General features: G+C 39.8%; 1 protein-coding gene across 2 annotated transcripts in view; it reads right to left on the bottom strand.

The window, feature by feature from the left end:
- Positions 1 to 6,197: 6,197 nt before the first annotated feature.
- The window catches only part of PDZRN3 (PDZ domain containing ring finger 3), a 147,499-nt gene continuing 135,793 nt past the window's right edge, over positions 6,198 to 17,903 (bottom strand). For both annotated transcript variants that reach the window (XM_055805898.1, XM_013296396.3), the window contains 5 exons: positions 12,636 to 12,734; positions 11,746 to 11,808; positions 10,765 to 10,866; positions 9,577 to 9,693; positions 6,198 to 8,623 (listed from right to left, as the gene is read on the bottom strand). In XM_055805898.1, coding sequence (XP_055661873.1) covers positions 7,073 to 8,623; positions 9,577 to 9,693; positions 10,765 to 10,866; positions 11,746 to 11,808; positions 12,636 to 12,734 — 1,932 coding nt within the window. In that variant the 3' untranslated portion in view covers positions 6,198 to 7,072. The remainder of the gene's footprint in view (positions 8,624 to 9,576; positions 9,694 to 10,764; positions 10,867 to 11,745; positions 11,809 to 12,635; positions 12,735 to 17,903) is intronic.

Genomic DNA, 17,903 nt, shown 5'->3' with positions numbered 1-17,903 from the left:
GAGATGCACAGAGAGATGCCTACAAAGACTGGAAAGAGTAAATGAAGCAAAAACTTTTAGCTTCATTGCAAAGCACTGCCACAGGAGAAAGCTGTGTGGTTGTGTATATAGAAAGAGTCAGTCTTTCTTTACTAGATAGTTTTTGATGACTTTGGAAGGGAAATACTGAAAAAGGCTCATCAGTTCGTTACCAAACAATCATGTAGTGTTTGCCTCTGCCTCGAGTTCAATTTGTGAAGAGAAGTCTGTGGAGTTTCTTTGAACAAGAATTCAAAAGCAGTAGAGCAGAGAAGCGTTTTCTGGAACAGCTTTGTAAAATTGGCTTTGTTTTTTGTTACTCTTGGCGTCTGTGCTTTCTGGACTTCATGGCATAACTGAGTCGTGTTTCTTGTGGAAATTATTTAGATGTGACCTTAGTGCTTTTATTTTGGCTGCTACCTTGAGCCCCAAGGATTAGTAAATATTGGATGCTTGCATTTAACTGGAGCTAAGCAGAAATTTGACAAACCTTGGGTGCCTTCAATTTGCAGCCTTTTGATTTACTTTTATTTAACAATTATAGCTGGATTTGCCTTTTGGGGAGCCTTTGTTCATGGCATTCTAAGCTAACAAAGCCCAGCTCAGCTGAAGGATGGATTATCGAAAATCAAAGCTAGCTCTCCTAATAGGGACAATGGAATCTCACCCGGTCCGAGCCTCGCCATGGCACCTGGGAGGCCTGCACTCCAGTATGATAAAGCATTTTCTTTGAGAGAGGGTCAGCAGAAGTTCACTTTTAAAGAGGAGTTCTTATTCTCTGTTAATGGGGCTCCCTGTTGCATGGTCCTGTAGTTGCTTAACATAAAAAGAGTAGATTGTCAAAGAAATTACCTTTAAAGTTCCTCCCTGGCAAACTTATCTGAAAGGACAGACCAAGTGTTCTCTCCTGGCCAGACTGAGCAGTCCATGACCCAGCCACCTAAGCTGCAGTGCCCATTTGCAGTTTAGAATTTGTCAGCATTCTGATTTCAACCCATTGTTTCTTGGCAAGTGCTATGCTTTAGGGTTGTATTTTATAATAGAATCCCTTACCTGGGTTTCAGAGCAAGCCATTTAATCCCTTTATACTCTGGAAATGAAGATACTTGCATTCCTTTAGGGATTTTTCTAGCCTTAACACAGCAGATATATAATTCAACATGCAATGGTATTTATTTATCATATGTGAGATGGACTAGGTCCTTTTTTGGACCTTAGGAACTAAACACAAAATCAAAACATATAAGCAGAGCCAGACTTGGCTTTGTTTTGTGCACATGTAATTTCCTGCTTATGTAATTGATCTCTAGTCATAGCTGGGCTGAGACCCAACAGAAAAACCGTGGGGATTATTCTTTCTGGTCCCTTTCTGACTTAGCTGACTCATTTTTCCCAGAAAGGGAAGAGATGAGAGTAACTGCGAGAAGCGCATGACCCAAGGCCAAGATCATCTGCTGGGAGAAATAGGTATGGGCTGTTTGGGCTTGCTTTAACTTGATTTTTCATAGAGGTGTTTGAAGAACATTTTGGAGAAATTTATTTTTAAAAAACTATTTTGATTTGGCATAGAAGGAAAAGGTAAGAATATCAGTCCAGATTTTTATCTGGGCTTTGGCTCCAGTGGAGCCACACTGAATTTTATAATATTGGCATTATATTTTTGTAAATTAAAACACTAATTGGACCATTGTTATTTTCAGTGTTAATTGATTTGATTAAATCTCCCCTAAGAAACATTCTGTGTCTCAGAAGATGACACAGGTTTTCTGAAGAAACCGGTAGAACTTTGTTTCCATTTTGGACTTAATCAGTAAAGAAGCATTGCAATTATGCTTTTAGATTCCTGATGTTGATGTGCTGATTTAGGTAACGCAGAACTCAGATGAAACTTTAATTCCCAGTATTCAAAACTGGTAGATTGAATCCAGCAGAGTAGAAATGGAGTTTTTGAATTAATTTTGGTTTTAATTTTTACCTAGTTTTCAGAGTAGGCAACGGCATCTTTTTATGCTACAGAAATGATGATGTTTCTAGTGTTTTGGGCATTTTAGGATTCCAGCAAGAAGGTTTAGGACCCAACTGAGAGGAGGAGTTGACGTGAAAACACTTCTGAGCAGTGTGTGCTAACTTGTGAACCTAGTTTATGATCAGCCCTGCAACAGAAGTAGTTGCATAATTTATTTTGCAATATGAGCTCCAACACAGATCATCTGGAGGGGAGTGGTGGTGTCAGTATATTAGTAGGGCTGCAGGATGATTAATGTCAGGGTGGTGGTGTTTTTTTTTGTTTGGTTGATATTTTTTGAGCAGTGACCATTAGAAGGTATATGGGAGGTGTGGTTAGCAGCAGAAAATCAAGTTGTGCTCTGATACACAAAGCTGTGATGGCCCTTCTCTTCATATCCTTCACTAGCGTTTAGGATAATTAATTATGTAAGTTAATAGTCTGTTTTCAAATTTTCTGAAAGTGCCTGGAGTCTTCCAGATCCATAAGTGTGCTTTGTGTCAGGCCTGTTTATTAAAGCTCTCATACTTAAGCGTGAAATCAGACCAGCTAAACTTTATTTGTGACCCCCTCATTTTTTTCTATGTATAATATACAACCCTGTCTTAACTACCATCAGTTTCTCCAGGGGTCAGTCTTGTGTATTAGATGACATGAACTGGGAGGAAGAAGGTTTCTCCACAGAAGTCCCTGAATCTAGTACTACTTTGTGTCATGACAGACACTAAGAAAAAAGGGACATTAATTCTGCATGTCTGCATTTGAACAGTGAACGCATCTTCATAAACCCTGTATAGCTGAGGAGCTGTACTCGTGCAAGAAAGCCGTGACTCTTCCAAATTAACTCTGGCTGGAAGCTCACAGAAGCTGTTCTGATGGAGAAATGAAGCTGCTGGGATGAAACCCAAGCAGAATCTTTGCTATTTTGTCATATTTAATAAACCCAGGGGCCTTGGGATGGAGGTACAGCATCTGCTCTGACAGTTTCTGTCTTACTTTTGAGTTTTGTCTCTAATGAGTTTATGTCCCAATAACTCCTTAATACAACAACTCCTTTAAAAACAATTGAAAATAAAACAAAAAGAGGAGTTTAGATTGCTTATGGCTTGCTTTGTATGGCTTCCAGGCATTTGAGCAATTTTGCTAACAAGTATCCTGTAACCTATTTCCGAAGGCCACTAGCAGATAATTATATTTGGTTAATTTACATACTTTCAGTTTATAATCCTAATTAGTTCTCCAACCAGTAGTCCCTAGGCAATATGTAGTCTTACCTCATTTTATTTGCCATCCCTACTGTGCTAGTTCTTGTCTTTCAATTTACAAAAAAATGCTGTTAGGTTTGGTTCAGGGCTTTCCCATTTCAGTGCACATCTAAACTGGGTGATTCCATGCTGATTTAAACCCTATTCACAAATAAGTATCTTACATTTTTATAGATCTTGCGTCTGGGAGACATTATGCAATTTAGGGAAAGTGACCCCAGTTTGACACAGAATGTATTTTCATTGCAAAGAATAAGGCCAAATTCTGCACCAGCCTGTATCCAGGGTGTCCCATTGACATCTCTGGTTTGCTGAAAGGGGGATGTGTTGGCAAAGGATGGGGACTGAGGTGTTGGTCTGTAACAGCATCGTACTGCTACCATGGCAAAAGTGGAGAATGGGGTGTGGGGCAGTAGGAATGAGTAATGGCTGTGTGAGACCCTCTGGGGAGCTGCGCACAAGGGCTCTGCAAGAGGCTCTGGTAAAACCTCTTGGGCTGCTTGAGACTCTCCCTGTGTATGTGCTATTCTGGGTTCAGGTGTCACCCAAGCCTGAGATTATGCTCTACAGTAAACACTTCAAGAAACACTTAGAAAGAGACTTCCCAATGGAAGGAGCGCATCTCCCAGTGTTGATCCCTGCAGGTGTTGAGTTGGGGTTGAATTTGAGTGTCCAGTGAGGGCCAACCCACCACACTGAGTCAGCATCTTGCTGTGGGATGGGACGCCATGCCAAGGCTGTGAGCATGGCTCTGTTGCTCTGCAGGTGTGTGCAGTGGCTGGTGGAGAGCACCGAGTTTCAGGTAAAGCCTGTAGTAAGACAGACGCAATTTCCACGGTTGCGTGGAGACTTCTTGCATGAGATGTCCTGTAGGCAACTAGAACAATTTCAGTTGTTATCTTCTAAGCACCGGCGTATATACTATAATGCAATTTTTAGAAAAGCTGTTGGATTAAATATTTCCTTAGGCATCAAAAGCTGCTTTCTAGTCTGATTCATTTCACTGGAATGATGTCAGGCTTGGACTAACATGATGGTAATTTCCAATATTTCCTTGCAAGCAATAAAAAGACCCCAAATCTCCCTATTCAACAGTACATTAAGTACTTTGATAAGGCAATGAGAAGGGGTGTGTGATAACTGAAAAAGGAAAACCTGCAGTTTGCAAAGCTTTTGCCTGGATTTCCAGGATAACTGATGGGTTCTGTGAACTGATGCTAGTTAATAAATCATAATATTAAAGGAGAGAGATGATTTTTAAGTGACCACAACAACAAATGTTTAGTGAGGAAAAACTCAAAGGTGTGAGAATAATTCTTGGCCAATAATTTTATTTCAACATCTTAAAGACTGTAAAATTTATACTGTTGATGCTTTGGTGTAATTTCTACACATCACACTTAAATTCCCAAATGTTTCTGCTGTTACACACATGCATACAATGCTCAGCATTTATATAACTGATGCCTAAAGAAACCATTCATTACGTGTGAAGTTACTCCAAAGGAGCCTATTTTTGAGGAATGTCTTCATAATTCTGCCTCACTAAAGCATTTAAAATCTTACTCTAGTATCTCCAGGTAGACTAAAGATGACTTAGTTGTCTTCATGCCTGGTTTAAGGATTGTGATTTTGCACTGATCTTAGCTCTGCCTGTGCATCTGAATTTCTGGACTTCAGGAGAAGCCAGTATTTTGCTATGGCTCTCACAACTGCAATTGGGATGAACAGAACATGAACTCAGAGTAAAGCGGATTTAAGACAGAGATATCAAGTGTCTTATATTGAAGGCAGTGTGTTGGGAAAATCATGTTTTCCCTACTGTACTACTTGTGATGATAATGGCTGGTAATGTGTCAGGTGAAATCCTGGCTCTAAGAAAGTCAATCAAAATTTTTCCAGAGACCACATTAGTACTAGTGTTTTATCCAAGAGGAAAATGCTGTTTGAAGATAAATTTACAGAGGCTTATTGACATGAGTGCTAGATTTCAAGGGGCAGTGATGATTTACATGGGCTGAAGATGCATTTTTTTGGTATGTAAAAGAGTTACTGTGGAATATGGTAGATGTACATTTGATGCCAATTCAGTGCTAGTTCACAAAAGGGGTGGAAAAAACCCTGAACAAATCTCTTGTTTGCTTCTTGATAATAGACAGAATAGACACTGAGAAGCTGTTAATCCTTCTGCTTCATATTTATCACTTTTACCGTTAAGATTATAATTTTTGCTCTGTACAGTTATGACAAGAGATTCTAGAACGGAAACTTAGAAGGGTTTGGGGAGCAAGTTTTTTTGGGGTGTGGGGAGGGCGGTGCAGGCAGAAAGGGAGGGGATGTGGAGAATCTGGGGGCTATTCACAATGAGTCTAAATTATTTAATCAAGCAGAATATTCCAATTTATATCTGAATCCTTAATTAGAAGTGCAAAACTAGAAAAGAAGTGTGACACCTCTTTGACATTTAGCTTTTGTCTCTTTCGCCATCTCTTTTATTTACTTTCATTTATATATGCTTTAATTTATGTATTGTCTGTTTTTAGTGCAAACTCACACACAGAAGTTTGTAGGTGGGTTTTATGTACCACTAAGAAACCACAAAGCAAAGCGAAAGAGCAGGGTAGAATCGTATTTCTTTTTCACTTACAGGTCACCTTAAATGCCTTGTGAGTTGAGGATATGTATTGCTTGATTCTGCTCTTGATTTTCCTTGTGCTTCTGTCTTGCCTCTTCCTTCTCTCCTTCCCTCAAGAAAACCTCAATCCGAATTCCCCCCAAAGTGAGGATGTGGATTATTCTGTTAGGTTTGACTCTGGTAGGCTCTCCAGGCATTTCTGCAGCACGCTACGCTCGAGGAAAGAATACTCTACGTGGTGAAACCAGAAGGGAATCAAAAGAATTTTAAATAGTTTGAAATATAAAACAATAATTTATTTTACTTCATTTTACTTGTTAACGTTTGTAGCTAATGATGGTTTCATGGAACTGCTTTTATAATTCAATACATTCATATCTATAAAGCAAACAGTTACTACCATGGGTTTTTCAAATTCCACAAACTGTCTTATATAAACAACTCAGCTGTACATGCACCTTTTTCAATAGATTTCAACATTTGCAAACATGCTTTAAAATCCTTTAAAGCTGCAGTATAGTGTACTTTGCTTCAGGCTTTTCAGATGAACCCTATATACTTTCTTCAGACACCTTAAAAAGAAAAATGTTTATATGTTGAGCATAACTCTAAAAACTGCTGTTTGATAAATGTTAAATATTACAAGAGAATGTCTTTAAATCTGAGTTCAAACCTTGAGCTAAATATTGATAAACAGCACTCTGTGTAGAAGTGAACAACAGCAAAATAATATCACAAAATACGGTTTCACAAAAAATACCTATGTGCAGTTGCTCTTGTGGTTTTTTTTGCAATTTTTTTAGGTAAAGAAAAGCATGGGTACCTTTTAATATGAATATAGTGTAAGCAAATTACCTGTGTAAGTATGGTTAATACAATTCTGATATTTAAACATTTCATGTAAAAGGTAAGAAGTAAAAAAGTACAATCAGTATTCCAAAAAGCACTGCTAATATTGCCTTTGAAGGAGATGGGCAAGCTTCCTCTCCGCTTCATAATGGAGATCCTGGCACCCACAGTTGTAGAGTTCAGTATTTGAACTATAAACTTGATGACTGTATCTTATATACAAAGATCTTGCCACATTGAACGAGGCATTGATTTCTACCCCAATGGTAGCGTTTTATGTACATAATTTTGCAGTGGTGATTATACAGTAGTCACTGACAGGAAGGAATTGTACACCCGTGTGCCATCTGGTGACTTTGTTCCATGGGTTAGCAGTTCTTGGATTGTCATCCAATTGTCAAATATTTTTTTATTTCTCTTCTTCATCATTTTTTTGTGACTCAGTTCAATGATATTCATCTCTTTCTTTTCTTCTGCACCTTGCTGTTCCTTTAAGCAATCTAACCTGCTCTGCATCATAAACTCACGCCGCCTCCTCTGCTCCTTTGCTTTCACTAAATGCTGCTTCCGCTCTTCCTTGCTCCAGTAACGGCCCATCTTCATTTCACTTATGGCATCATCATCGGTAGTCATACCACTGCGCTCCTCCTTAATCTTTATGGCACGTTCTCTCAGCAGCCTGTCCCTGACTGGCCTCTTTGTAATGTAGCGGGTCCCATCGCTTCTGACCTTGACTTTCCACTCCATCCTTGCTTCGCTCTGGCTTGAATTAAAGTCTTTGCACATACTCACCAGACTCATTTGGCTCTGTGCATACTCCACTGCTGATTTCTGTTGGATCAGCTGCATGTAGCTCTGATAGTGCTGTGCATGGGCAGGAATATGAGCATGCTTATATGGAGAGTGATGGTACGGGGAGACGTAGGAACCAGAAGGCTTTTGACCATGTGTAGGGCTTTTGCTTCCATCACTGGCTTTTCTCTCCTTGCTTTCCAGCTGCTTGCCAAGTTCGGGATCTTTAGCAGAGGCATGGCATTTACCAGTGCTGGATTCATGACTTTCTGAGCCAGCAAATAAATTCTTTTGGGAGACATTATATGCCACTGCCCCCTCATTACCTTGACAGTTAATGCCTTCTGCAGTTCTGCGCAGTGAATTGTCAGGGGAAATCTCCAACGTGAGTGGTGTGCTTCGGCAGCTTTCGCCTGTGTTATATGCGCTTGAGCTATCCTTGTCAGACTTCTCGGGGAGCTCTGTAATGTCTGAGAGCTCGTGCCTACGAACATCGATGCTTGTGTTATAGTTGCGGAACCCGCTGTTATGTAGCATCCAAGGCTCCCGGTACTGATCTTTCAGCTGCTGCATTTTGTGAGCTCTCACAATATTCAGGCACTCTAGCTCAATATTGCGCAGCTCCTCGTTCAGCATCTCCAGCTCTCTGTCAACACTTTCTTGATCACTTTTGCTCATATCCAGAGTGCTGTTATGATAATACAGACTGTAAGGGTTGGCAGACTTCACCTGGCACTTCAGTTCCAGCAGTTCCCGGAATCGTTCACATTCGTCTACGGGGATGCCAAGGAAGTCAACGTCTGTGCAGTCGGCTGAGATAAACGACTCATTGCTGAACTGCATATCGCCACTCCCTAGGGTGTCATGGCTGTACGTCAGCTTCTTCTGGCTCCCTAAAGTGTTGGAGGAGGTGGTGTGATCATCTGCGTTGTTCTCCTGCTCGGAGCTCTCATCGTTGCGAGTGCTGTCGTCTGTGCGCCCCACGCCACTGTCCTTCTCATGCTGGTTAGATAAAATAGTGGCTGTATCTGTGGTACCTCCATCCTCCTCATGCTTCTTCTAACAGCAAAAGAAAAAAAAAAGTCAGAAAGAGAAATTATTGCAAGGACATCAAATATTTCACGGTTTTTATTTCTTAATAGTTTTCTTAACCTGTCACTTTTTACGCTTTATAAATCTTTGTCTTTTACTTATATGGAAAGAATATTATTAAGAACTCAGAACTGGTGACCAAAACCACAGCCTGCTGTGGATGTCCTTTTCAGAAGAACCCCAGGTCTGCTTTTTGGTTGTATAAGCAGCAGTGGTAGAAGTCACATTTTCAAAATGTTTCTTCTCTCACTTAGGTGCACAATAGTATCTATTTCTACTGTGGGGGCAAAGTGAGAATACGTTTCTTCAAAACATGTGGATGCTACAGAGAATGTAGAGTTTTAGAGAACTCTAGAAAAAACCTCTAGACAAAACCTGAAAAACTATTCATGAACTAGTATGATGTATTAATCATGGCAGAATAATGGGGAATACAGGCCCAAATCTGTGGTTTTGCATAAACTTTGCTACATAAAAACTTTTTTGCCTTTCTCCCCATATATAGACCTTATTTCAGTCATTTGCCCAAGTTCTATATCTGGATTTTAAGGTTTCGTGAGGCAGGCTGTTTTCAGTTTTTGTGTGTGTATATCAAACAGGAAATTGTATAAGTTAGCTCTCTGCCTGCTATATGTACTACCCACCTAGCTTGTACTTCTCTCAGTGACCACAGCCAGAATGGTGGATTTCTAAGAACTGTGATCATGTTGTTGTAAGTGGCAAAGTAAAAAAGGTAACATCTTAAAACATTTTGGTTCCTGAGATGAAGTTTGTGGATAGTCATGGAATATCTTGAATTTACTGAAAGTTTTTTGCCTTGATCGTCATTTGAGACAATAAGTGTATTCAGTCAAGCTCAATATTGGAATATCGAGCGCAATGTGAAGTTTTGACACGACTGTACAACAGAACAGCAGTACCTGCTGAAGCATGCTGGCAGTAAATTGCATTGCCTGGTGGTGCTGTTCCTCTAACATGTCCATGTGCAAGTCATCCAGAAAATCATTTCTGTCATCATCCATCCATCCTTCATCCAGCTATATGAAAAGGAAGGGAAAAAACAAACCAAATGTTGTCAAAAGTATGAAGACTGACATAAATTGTGTTCCTTCTTTGTGTAAACTGGGAAATCTTAGGAGATTCCTTCCTGTGACAGTGTTGCTGTGTCCTGTGAAGGAGCACACATCTCCTTGTTGCTAAGTGGGGGTATTGACTGTTCTACCTCCCCTCACAGCTGCCTCCATCTCCAGCAGTGTGGTTTTATCTTCATCAGTCCTTTATATATGAAATGAAACCAGCCTTTTCATCCATGGAAATACTTCTAAGAATTGGGGCTGCTTTGGTTTGTGCGTGACTTGATTAGGATGTTTAAAAATACGCCCAAAGCTTGAACATACCACTTGCAAGGCAGCATCAAGGCCCAGGAGGAAAAATGCTGGCTAGGGGTCTGTAAACCTGGGGTTTTTTTTTGTTTCTCCCAGCCTCAATTACCCGCAAGGGAAAGATCAGAAACATCTAGGCTAACAGGATAGTCATAAGCCTGACCCTATGTCTCCAGGTGCATTGGCAAGGGTTGCTTTCAAAGCACAAGGAGCAGAGACAGATCAAACAATAGTGCTCGTGGCTGTTTGTTCAATATCTTAGTTGTGCTAATCCTGCTCTACAAAGAGATCTGGTTCAACCATTTATTACAGCTGAGGATGCTTCTTGATGGTATTTAACTGCATTAAGAGATGGTGTATAAAGGGCTAAATAATAGGTGTTTTGATGAATGATTAATCAATAGCTATAGGAATTAGAGTTCAGTATGTTCTTCAAAGCTAGGGCTTGAAACCATCCATAATATCTTACACTGATGTTTGTAATAGCACTGCAGCATATATAAATCACTGAACATCTCATAAATTGAACTTTAATATAAAATATATATAAAGTACCATGACTGCTGAATTTCATTATTTTAGACCATATATATGTCCCTAGTCAAACTGTATAATATGGTTTTAGGTAGATTTAGGTAGGTTAAAATTCTTCAAAAGAACAGCTTTCTACAAAACAGCAATTCTTTTAAAAGACTTCAGAGGCTGCTTTTGTTGTTGCTACAGTACCTGAATTTCTGGTCTTGCAACAAGTAAGGAGATATTCTTGCTCTCTTCACTGGTGAGAAGTGCCACAGCTTCTTCTCGGTTCTGTACCTCTATGCCATTGATCTTTAAAGAAAAGAGCAACACAATGAGATCTTTTCATAGGGATACTTAAAAGCTGCTGTGATGAGCTCTTCGGAACTGCGTAGCTGGATACATCACAGTGCAGCACAGGCCAGGCACAGTCCGTGTTCCTGTCTCCAGCCATGGTGTTCATGTAAGTGTTGGGCAAGTGTGTTGGTTTGGACACGTGAAGTTATTCCATACCTCTGCATGTGACGTGCACAGCCTTGTTATGAGGACAGAAACTGGAGAAGGAGAGCTAGGCAGGAGCAGAATCATAACATCAGGTCTGGTGGGTGGAAAGGAACAGGAACGTCCTTGTGTGGGACAGGTGAGGCTGAGGATGCTGCTCCCAGAGACTGAACAGGATGTGGACCTCTGCTCGTGTCAGTGTCTGCTCAGGCTTCTAACAAAGCCCTTATGGTGTAGGATTGTTGCACTTGGAAGACAGCTCATTCTGGCACACGGCACTGGGGTGTTCAGCCTGCTGCACAAGTACTAACGTCCCTGTGAATAAACAGGGCTGCCTGGAGAGATTTTGCAGAGAGGAGTAGTTACTTGGGCCAAAAAGGAGGCCTTGTGTGGTAGAAGGAAGGCTTAAAAGTGGAAGTGTATCACAATATATACTGGAAATGGATGATATCTGCTGACAAAACACTTATCCTGTAGAGTAGGGCCAATATAGGGCTTTATGCAGCCAGGAATATCAAAATCTGACTGAGATATGGTGGGTGAAAGGGAAATAGCCTCAGAAAGTTAAAAGGAAGCATATGTATACCAGTCTGAAGAGAATGATTTGTAAAAATTATAGCGAAATAAAGACTAAAGACATTGTAGCAGACTAAAGTCTGCTAACGCACTATAAACAGTTCACACACGTACCTGAATAATGCGGTCCCCTTCTCGGAGTCGACCGTCTTTTGCAGCAATACTGTTAGGATCAATCTAGAAAATAAGAGAACTGTGAGTGCTTTGGAGGTTTGAGAGCTCAGTATTTACTTCCCGTTGTAAAGCCAGTACTGGTAACGTGACTGATACTGTAAGCTGGTGTGTCTGCCATTGCTGCCAAATCTGTGGTTGGGTACATCTCACTCTGTGATTACAGGACTCCTCCTTGCTTATGTCACAGTGAAATACATATTAAAATCATCAAGTCAAAACCAAAACGTTTCTTCCTGAGATGTGTCTTCAGAGAAAGTAGGTTTATCACGTTTGCATGATACCAAGTTACCTCATAATTTAACATTTTGCTTTACAACACAGCGCTCTGATTAGAACCGGGTTTTGCATGCAGAACAGGAAGGATGCATTTTAATGGAAGAGTTTTAGATTTAGTTATGAGTTTCTTTTCCCCAAACTGCTGCTACTAATTTGAAATGGATCTGCATGACAAAAAGATTATGTATAAAATACTACTTATTTCATGAAAGGGGGCAAAGACAGACAAACAGGCCCCAAATCTTTGCAAATAAAAATGTGAACAAAAACTAAAGGAGGAACATATTAAAAATACTTTGAAAACATACACGAAATTGGATGCTAAGACTGTGTTGGGGGAAAATGAACACTGAATGATAATATACCAAAGCTTGGTTTCATTGGATGCAGGATTTCACTCAGTCTGGAGAAAAGGAAAAAGAATTGTATTGCTGCCAATTGCTGCATTCTGGCTGTTTTTCAAACATGGTACAAACAGAAGACAAATGTCTTAAATGCCCAACGCTGCAGTTCAAAAGACAAATTGTATCTTATGGAAATCAGCTCAATCTTACCTCACTCACGTAAATACCCATGTCATCTTCATCATCTGTTCTGTAACATACAGTAAGTCCAAGTTTGTCCTGGCTGTTCACTCTATGTAAATCTACTTCCTGAGGTTTAAAAAAATAAAAAAAAAAGACATTGTCAGTGAGACATGGGTGACTGATGGAAGCAATTTTTCAAATACAATGAAAATATTTTGCTTAAGTGATATAGTGGATCTCTTTTCATTTCACTTGTAGACGAGGTTAACTTACTGAGCAGAACGTGATTATATGCAGACAATCAATACCTGGGGCATTTTTGACCCTTCAATCAATATGAAGTCATTTTGAAAACAGACCTTTTATTGATCTTAAAGAAGAAAAATGACCTATATTTCATGTAGTGGTAAGACTTCAAACACTAAAATACTTATAAAGTATGATTTCAATATTTGCCACAGCTGATATATGTTTCCTTATAAGCAGGGAAATTTTCTGGCTTTTCAGAGAAAAATATAATACTCTATTACCTTAACTTGTGTAATTTTCATGAAATAATTCAATAAATTTCTCAAAAGCGTGACTGAAGATCAATATATTGTCAGCAAAGAATTTGGTATTTGTAATAGAAATATAAGCAGCACTTCAGTATCTTGCAAGGGTTTGGTTTCAGCAGGTCATGGTTTATCATTCTAGTGCTCTTCGGTGGTCTTGTTAGTCTTGGAGACATTTAAGCTATCTTAAAAATAAATGTGCTTTTTCTATGCTTTTTTGCAATGAGGATTTCATGTGGGTTGTTTTACTCCTACATTTGCTGCTGCTCTGTGATGCTGGTCTGTATATAGGGTTGTAAAATCCGTGGAGATACCCACAAGCTGTGCAATGCTTCTGGCTGGTGCAGTCGGTGTGGCCATCCATGTAGCATCTTTCAGCTCTGCCTTCTTGCTTCCAAGGGGCATAATGGGAGCCTAGTGCAATGCACTTAACCAGCTTACTCTAACTGCTGTGCGAGTCCTGATGATGCTGCCACAGGGAGGAAGGATGTTTCCTCATAGATAGAGGTGTAATAGCAACCGTAGTTGTATTTTTTTACTTCCCTTAGCAGAGTGCTTGGCAGTGAGCGACGCTTTGCCAGGTCCCACGCCTCTGCAGCTAATGCCAGGTAGGATGGAGGAGGCAGCTGTGGGGCTCAAGCCCCACTGCTGCGAAGGAAAGAGTTGGGACCAGGCAGAGGGGGCAAAGGGACACAGGCTGAGAAAGAGGGCACAGCCCGTGCAGGATCCGAGGACTGTCCCAGCCCCAGGGCAGACCCTGAACCGCGTGCTTGTGCTTGGACCTGTCCATTCCAGTGGAAAAGTCCTGATAACACGACTCATTATTTCTGAACTTCTCTCTGTTTTGACCTGTGCTGTGCCATTTGTAAGGGGCAAGACAATGAAAGAAGCTGAATGAATAATTTATTGGCATGTCTAGATGACAGCTGCCAAGATCAGCATTCTCATGTTATTTACTTGTCAACATGCATAATTAAAAAAAAAAAAAAAAGAGAGAAATATAGCTGTAAATGTCAGTGACATTTCAGATGGTGTTTAAATGGTTTCAATCAATAGTATCCATGGTGAACTGCTGCTCTTTTTCTCCCTCTTTTGTTACTTAAAGGTTTGAACACAATGCTTTAATAGTGGGATTTTTTTTCCAGATTTCTAAAGCTTTGGGGGCTTTCTAGAGAGAAGGTGGAAATTCTTCAGAAGAAAAGATGAGACAAAGTGGATTTTATTCTGATCTCAGTTGATGCTTGGGAATGCCACTGTAGTCAATGCCTTTATTCTGCATTTAATAATGATGCCAACTGGGGGTGAGGTGGGAATTTGTGAATTGGGTCTAATTCAGGCCTAGAAAGATTCCTTTACTTCCCGCATGCTTTAACATAAAGATTTCATGTCTTTAGGAAAGTTTTTATACAGTTTACTTATTTAAAAACATGGCAATGGCATAGTGGCAAGAAATTAATGCTGTAGCTCGTTCTACTGTTTGTCATACTAGTAGTGGGGAAAACCCCCCAATATATATGTGTGTGTGTATGTGTATATATATATATAAATAAAATGTTAGGAAGAGCCCCACAAAAAAAACAAACAAAAAAGCACGGTGACTTTGGCCATTATTTAAATACATCCTATGTAACCGTGAACACTTGCCAGCAATTTTTGGGAGTGGAAGGAGAGGAGGGAGCAAGCTGTTAGTTTCATTCTTACCTGCTGCATGTTTTGAATAACAATAGATGTTTTTCCAACAGTACACAACTATAAAAGGTGTTATTATAATTAAAAAAAGTATGGCTTTATATTTAAAACACACCATCCAAGACATCACCTGTGATATAGCAGAAGGTAATAAATCATCTGGTAAATTAAATAATATATATTTTAAAAGGAAAACAGATACACATTGTTTAAAAACACTCACAAATAAAGCAGTAAAAAGCTAAAGAAAAAAAAATTTTAGAGCAGGTGTTTAGAACCTGAATTTTTATGAGTAATTAGTTGACAGAGTTACCCTTGGGTACAATCCCTTTAGTCTTGGTAGGAATAGAGTAAGTGTGTTTGATGCTACCCAAACATGATAATTTTGTGAACTTAAAGATAGGAACAGCTGCTTTCTGTGGGTCTTTGCATCAATGAAGTTTTAATACAATCATAATTTTTTGAGATATTTGAGAGATAAAAGTGTGCAATTCCAGTTGGAGTTGAAGGATCAATGCCAGAGTCTTCAAAGCAAAAGTTATTTTCCATATTCAGAGTTGAGTCTGTATAATGCACAGATACATGAAAGGGGAAACAGAAGAATGGCACCTGCAAGTACAGGTATTATGGTTGCTTGTGTAATTATACCAGGGATTAATTAAAGACTAGGAGTTAATATCAGTCTAGAGAACTTTGAAGGCATAAGTTCACGTGTCTGCAGTGTCACAGGACTTGCCATTTCTTACTCCTGTCTTCAGTGTTGCACCTCTGGACAGCCCAAGGGTCTGATCCTGCTAGCCTGCAGCATTCTGTACTCCTGCTGCAGAGAGCAGCTGCTGCATGCACAGCACCAGCTGGGCTCCTTCCAGTGAGTCTGCTAGATGCATGCTCTTTCAGATGAGTCTGGTGTACTGTACAGTCTTAGGATGAAAGTATATTTAGTGCTTAGCTGGGTCTCAGATAGAATAATATGAAACGTATCAGCCCACTTACATTGCAGAAGGGAGACGCTGAAGTTATTCAACAGCTGCTCTAGATCCGCAGAAACTAGCAGATGATGGTGCTATCCACAAAGTGTGGTAAAGTTGGGGCTGCGTTAGTACGATAAATGTAAAAGTTTCATATAAGATACAACTTTCACACACACAGATAATTAAAATCTGCTTCTTTAGATCAGGTAAAAGTGACACTTCGAGAGATGTTCAAGAGAAGTATTTGTATGCTATTTCAAAACAGTCTGCACAAGAGAACTGTCTGAAAGATTATTGGCTCCATATCAAATGTAGAGCCAAGGAGGGCTCAAAGAGCTAGTTGCTGAAATCCGTATGGCATTTGTAGCAAGACAAGGAGAAATGAACATGCAATATGATATTATACCTGCAACTGCTCATAATATGAATGAGGAGTAAGTGATAATAGTAAATGAACCTCTGAAAGCTCAGAAGATCCTTCATTTGCAAGAGATTATTGAATTATTGCACTTCTGATTTAAAATTATGGCCTGCCTGCAAACTTATATAAAAAAAGAAAAATCAAAGTCCTTTCTCTAACAAGACAGGAATGAACAGTAGAAATCTGAAATGAGAGGACAACGATGGGTAAAAAAAAGTTCAAACATTTACAAAGCATTATCCAAACGTTGCATGATACATACGCTGTCATCTTGTCTCTCTCTGTAAAAAGTGGTGGGGCTTTTTTCTGTGCTGACTTGTGACACACCTGACCAGCAGGGCCTACTTTTTGGCTACTTCATTAATAGGTTTCACCCAGACAAGAATGTCAGGGAAATAAATACAAAGAACTACTTACTTTTATACTGTGTGAGGCTTTTTTTGCTACTTTTTGGTGACTGACCCTGGCACAGCAGGAGGAAAAATCTTGTTGTTCTTGTCTTGACGCTAAAGAAAATGATCTTTCTGTTTATCTTTTCATGTAACTGTGGTTTTCAACATAGGTAAAAAGCAAAAACACCACCCCTCCACTTTTCAGACAAGAACATTTTATAAAATGTGTTTCCTTTCCAAAATTCTTCGTCCTAGAGAAGAATCGACCTTGAGGTTTCTGTGCCATCCCAGCTCTATGATGGGAACTCTCTGATGGACCGCAGAGCTTGGACTAGCTTAAATCATCAGTGGTGCTGGGGAAGGCTGAAGAAAAGTGCTTCTCACCCTGATGAAAAGAGGTTTAGGATGCCTAAGTAAGGTAACTTGAAGGATTCTCAGGTTCTTTGCCAAGCAGATGGCCAATGGTCTGTGATTAAGACCTTTCTCATGCAGTAAGAGGTGTTAAGATCATGTTGAAATTCTCCAGACAGCTAAGGGAGGACAATCTTTCAGTATTAGCTTGCCAGCAAGTGGAAATGTTGTACCATCTCTTAGGTTTGTTCTGAACAGCATAGAAATACTTGTCTCAGCAAGTACAGTTGTGAAGCTGAAGGAAGGTACTGCTTTTTAAACCTTTACGTATTCAGTTGCTGCCTGGGCAGGACTGCTAGGGCTGAGGTCCTTTGTATTCAGAGACACAGTAATGCCTTGAGAAGCTCCTGATCAGTGCAACTCCCTGCAGAGCGGGAGTTTTTACTGAGAAGAAATATATTCACATAAAAGATGCTTTCAAATGCTTTACAACCAGGATGGAACAAAAATTGCAGAGTGCCTCTGATGGAGTGTACTGATTCCCATGTTCAGGTAGTTATCTCTTGCCTCCTCCTCTCCCTTGCAAATAGATTATTGGAGAAATAAAAGAAAACTTTCAACCAAAGTAGCAAACTACAGCAAATGGGGAGAGCTTGAAACCCTGGTACTCAGCTTTTATTTATGGTTTCCTAAAAGCAGTGAAGCATTAATTTCAAAATTTTAAGGACAGATTTTGGTGCTCTGTGTGTTCATTTTTTGCTGATCAGATGCTGTGGTTTCATGCCGGGAACAGTGTGCGAGCTGTGCACTGGGAGGGCAAAAAGCTGTTTGAGTGAATCTGTTCTCCTTCAGTCTTTTGACGTGAAGGCTTCACTTCTGTCCAAGACTGAGTGAGAGTATCAGAAGGGAGATTTCTT

This window comes from Falco peregrinus, chromosome 5, assembly GCF_023634155.1.
Source record: "Falco peregrinus isolate bFalPer1 chromosome 5, bFalPer1.pri, whole genome shotgun sequence".
NCBI classification, from domain to species: domain Eukaryota; kingdom Metazoa; phylum Chordata; class Aves; order Falconiformes; family Falconidae; genus Falco; species Falco peregrinus.
Note: the sequence above shows the minus strand (reverse complement) of the source record. Positions and strands in the feature narration are given on the sequence as shown.